This window comes from Pteropus medius, unplaced genomic scaffold (genome assembly GCF_902729225.1).
Source record: "Pteropus medius unplaced genomic scaffold, Ma_sr-lr_union100, whole genome shotgun sequence".
In the NCBI taxonomy this organism is placed as follows: Eukaryota; Metazoa; Chordata; class Mammalia; order Chiroptera; family Pteropodidae; genus Pteropus; species Pteropus medius.
The window spans coordinates 56455-61595 of record NW_024347923.1 but is presented as its reverse complement, the minus strand read 5'-3'; the positions used below and the strand labels follow the sequence as shown (position 1 = coordinate 61595).

General features: G+C 36.6%; 1 protein-coding gene across 1 annotated transcript; it reads left to right on the top strand.

Annotated features, from left to right (window-relative positions):
• Positions 1–593: 593 nt before the first annotated feature.
• Positions 594–1223, top strand: SRY (sex determining region Y; the record flags this gene model as incomplete). Its single annotated transcript, XM_039879093.1, has 1 exon — positions 594–1223. A coding segment is annotated over one exon (630 nt), but the record flags the coding sequence as incomplete, so codon positions are not given.
• Between the last annotated feature and the right edge of the window lie 3918 nt (positions 1224–5141).

Sequence of the window (5141 nt, the reverse complement as noted above, 5' to 3'; positions counted from 1 at the left end):
CAAGGATATAAATTAAGGAAGTTACACTCATCTTTTGACTAAAGTTAATTTTTCGGTTGTTTCTAATACTAATGCATCACAACATTTATTGCATAAACTCTATTTGGTTACCTGGATTATTTGTGTGTAATGCAGGCATCATTTCAACTGTATTTTCTTGGTGATTTTGGCGTTATTCTTATATAGTTTTGTTGAAACTTTATTTTTATTTTTAATAAGCTGTGTGCTGTGCAATCATAGTTGTTGTTAGTCCCATTTTGCAATAGTTTGAGGGAAGTTTCCTACGGTTTGATTACATGAAAATATTTTATGACAACTTCCAAATCCACCTTCAGGATTTAGAGCCTTCCACTTGGCAGATTAGAAGCAGAGTGAATAGGCAGTGTGTTGTCATGGATTAGGATGTTTTACTTCAGAATGGGTAGCGTGGTTGGGTTTTGGCAGATGGCCAGGGGCGGGTTTAAAGGGAGGTGTTGGGGGCGGAGAAGTTAAGTATTTTTTTGCGAAACTTGCAGTAAATACAAGTCTCTGAATAGTAAGGAAAATTTCAGAATACTCACACCTTCGAGATTTGTACTTCCCTTTTTTAACAGTGTAATCAATTATATACTCACAGGCCGGGCGTACGGCAACAAAATATGCTGGCCTTTGGGAAAAACTCTTCCCTACTTTGGACAGACAAACCTAGTTCAAACTGTGATACAGGAGGAAAAGGAAGAGATAGCAGACAGGACCGAGTCAAACGACCCATGAACGCATTCATAGTGTGGTCTCGTGATCAAAGGCGCAAGGCGGCTCTAGAAAATCCCAAAATGCAAAACTCCGAGATCAGCAAGCGACTGGGATATCAATGGAAAATGCTTACGGAAGCTGAAAAACAGCCATTCTTCGAGGAGGCACAGAGACTACGCGCCTTGCACCGAGAGAAATATCCGGACTATAAATATCGACCTCGTCGGAAGGCCAAGATGCCACAGAAAAGTAAAAAATTACTACCCGCAGACTCCTCTTCAATACTGTGCAGACAAGAGCACGTGGATATGAGGTTGTATCCCATTACTTACAAGGCCAGCTATCCTGAGACCACCCACTCACGCATTCAGGACCAGTTAAGCCACTCACCACCCACCAACAGAGCCAGCTCCGTCCTGCAACAGAGCCAGCTCCGTCCTGCAACAGGAGCTCCACCGCAGCTCGATAAGCCTGCGTTAACAATCTGGTAACTGGCTACAGAGAAGTTCCCTTTTACCATAATTTACAGCCCAGACCTTCTCGCGTTTGTTTTCGGCATTGATTTCTTAACTCTCGGTAACAAAGCTGCTATTCGTGTCAATTTTACTATTATTTCATATGTAACAATTTTAAAATAAGCCGTGAAAAAATAGTTAACGTAAAAAATTCGGCATTCTGAAGTGATTCAATTTGCTTTACTTCTTAGAAGAGTACTAACTTGGTAAGAAAGTATCTTAACGCATTGAAACTGTTAGAGTTTCAAGGTCACCTGTTTTTCATTAAATAGAACAATTTTACATCCATTTTTGTTGATTAAATTAGCCATTAAATACCAGCACCTATATATTGATAGTCTAATAATCGCCAGCGTACGTAACATAATACACAATCTTAAATACTGTAACTCAAAAATAAGGCGCTAAAAAACACGCATGAAATGAGGCTATAGAAGAAAGAAAATGTTGAACTTCCATGGAAAACTTCGTAGCTTCTAAAGCAGCCCATTCTACACAGTCTTATCTTGGTATTTTAGCAGCTTGGCTCATCTTTGCAAATGGCAGATCATTAATCAACACTTGAACAAATTCTGTTTTCTTGGATACTTTATGTTTCATCCGGAATGGGGCGGAGGGGGGGTGGGAATCGGTTTTATCACCATTTGCATCTCAATTCCATTATTCCTCCCCAATCTGGGTGCTTAAAGATCTAGCAAAATAAAACCCTTATTTAACTCGTGCTCATTTTCACAACTGTATGACACTCATGGTTTTGCCTCTATTTCTCAAAACAAACAAACAAACAAAAACTTTAACAATGGCAACGCTCTTGTTTCCTTTGCCACCTAACTTTTAAATTTGGGATGTGGGAGAGGGAGAGAGGAACAGACATAGAATGTTCAGAATATAGACGATTCAGGTTCCCTGGGTGGAGGAATAAGAGGTGGAAACCCAATCTCAATCTGATTAATCTGATGACATGTCAATGAAAATTTAAACCAAAGTGTTCTAAAGTTTGTATACAGACTAAATTAGAAAACTAATAGTTTGCGAAGAAAAGCATCAGTTTCTACAATAAAAATAAACCGATGGTCAAAATATATAACATACATCAAAATCAACTTTCCAATACATTATTCCAAAGCTTTTAAAAAACAAGTTCTCAAATAATGAAACTCAAACACTAAAATAGTATGTATTTTGAGCTCAATGTCATATTTTTGAAAGCAGTCCGGCCAGGGTAAACAAACAGAGTTAACTTTGCAGACTATTTGTTCCAGAAACTATATTGCTTAATCTGTGATTTATGCAGAATAAATGTGAAATCTATATTGCAATAAACTTTTAACCAACTGCCTAAACTACATGTATTTAAATTGTTTTTATATATTACATATTTTCACATAATTGTGTTTTATATTGAAAACCTCCCTTCAAACATGTCCAGAAATAACCTCTACTCTGACCTTCATCACCGTAGATTAATTTTTCTTTTCTTGAACTTCAAATAAATGAAAATATAAAATATGCTGCTTATAATTTTGGCGACATTGTTTTAGAAATTGTTGTGTTTATTTTATCATATTTTTATTGGATATATAAATGGACGCTTTCTGGTTTTAGTTACTACAAATAGCTGTTCTTTGTACATTTGTATATATGTCCATGGGAAAATATTTACATGCATTTCTGAGTAATATCATTTATAATATATAAATGCAGTAATTTATATATTATAAATTATAAATGTTACATTATAAATATTACATTATTTTTAAAAAATTTAGCAAGTATGAATAGCAATTCATATTTTTGTTTTTAGCAAGTATTAATAGCAAGTATTTCAATGGATATTTCTTATATTTTAAAATGCCAACATTTAAAAAAAAATTAGAGGGACAAAGGAATGCAATGTGGGTTTGACTCCTGTGGGACTTAGTAGTTCTGATCTTAAACAATTTGGTTAACTTACCTGGCCCTCAGTTTCTTCACCTTTAATTAATAATAATAATAATAAACAGCAGTAACAAAACCTACCTAACTCATCCATTTCCTCACACCATGATAGGGAAACAGTCTTTCAGTAGTGCCCTGCACGAAGTAAATCATTCATTACCTAAGGCCAAAACCATGGGGAGCCTATGAATCAAAGTCTGGGGGCTTCCAGCAGGCTTTTCAAGCCACGCATATTTACTTTTTCTACACTACTTACTCCTATTGTTGTGACCGGAATAACCAGACTCAACCTGAGTGCTTTGATTATAGAGGCAGTTTATTAGCCAGCGGCTGTCCTTCCAAAGGAGCAGCCCCGAAATGCCAAGATACAAGGTTTTTAAGCCCCAAATCCTATTCCTCATTCTGTCCTAAACACAAAGGTCCATCTTTCTCCTATTCACTACCTGTCAACGCACTGGTCAGGTGTGCAAGCGGGGAGTACAGAAGCAGAAAGCTTGTTGTTAGAATGTTATGTTCCTATGGGTGATTGCCTATGTTCCCATAGGCAATAGCCAGTGTTCTCATGGGCGATGGCCAAACAGTAATTTTCAGCTTATATAAAATTGATTATTTTTCATGCCACGCAAGCAAGCAGGGTTACACAGGCTAAAATTGGCAGTTAGCATATGAGCTCATTGTTACAAGTTTCATGATTAACAAAATGTGGTTAGGGGTTCCAGAAACTAGGCCTAAGGTATAGACTTCCTTTGTCCAGTTTCAGTTTTTAATTATCCTTTAACCCTTTCATATTTCAGCAGGCTATTACACTATCTTTCCACATTGTATGCACGTATCAAAGGAAAATGGGTAAACAAAGTCTTTAAGCTGTAATTTGCAGCAAGTAGAGAATGATACATAAACTGGGTTCCTTGACACTTGACGTCCCTCTCAGTGTCCTTCTCCCAGTCCCTCTCACTGCCTTCACTCTGTGTCTGTCTCTCACTGTCCCCGTCTCTGTCTATTGTCTCTGTCTCTCTGAGTTTCTCAGGCTCTCTCACTCTCTGCATCTGAGGGGAGAGCATGCTCTGTCTATAAAGTGTTACCCCTTCTCTAATAAACTTTTCTTCTGACTGAAACTTTGGTGTACATCTGAATTCCTTCTTGCACTCAGCATGAATCCTCTTATCTCTCACTGCAGGGCTTTTTGTCTATGCTTTCTCTTGTCTTTGCTTTTTCCCTTCTCTAATAAACTTTATTTTTACCTTTATTGGGAGTTTTTAACTATTTATTGTAGTCAGCAAAGAACCCTTTTCTCTCGCAGTACAGGGCTTGACTTGCCTCCTCTCCCCCAACCTTGGGGAATTTGCCCTGTCCTGTATCAACTGGGGAATATTAAAATATATAAGGATTTAATGAGTAAATGTCCGTAGAGAACAAAAGTTGGCACTAATAAAGACTATTAGTTTAACAGGAAAATAATTGTTCTATCTAAAAATATATATTAGTGGAAGAGTATTGTCACTATTCATTATAGATTTATTTAAATAGATATTCAGTCATTAATCATTAAACCAGGTAATATGCTTCCCACTAATATGAAATGTCATTTTATTATACACTCATCTTCCATACGTGCATATATCTGTTTCTGACCCTTTGCTTAATTCAGTGGAAGACCCTAATATTTTAATTAACTCATCCCCGCTGTGCTCACTTAATTACATGCTGGGTTACAAAAACAAAGTCAGTTATAATCTACATAAGATAACATTGACAGATCTTAAATTCCCAGGTTGATGCATTTTAACACTTATAATTGGGTAATGAATTATTTCCAATGTTTCTTGGTTGAAGAATATTTCCAATGTTTCTTCAACCTTTACAACTCCCTGTGCTTCTTTGCAGTCAATTTCCCTTATCAATGGCATAATTTCTACCATAAGATTAGTTTTGCCTGAGCTTGAACTTCATATAAAC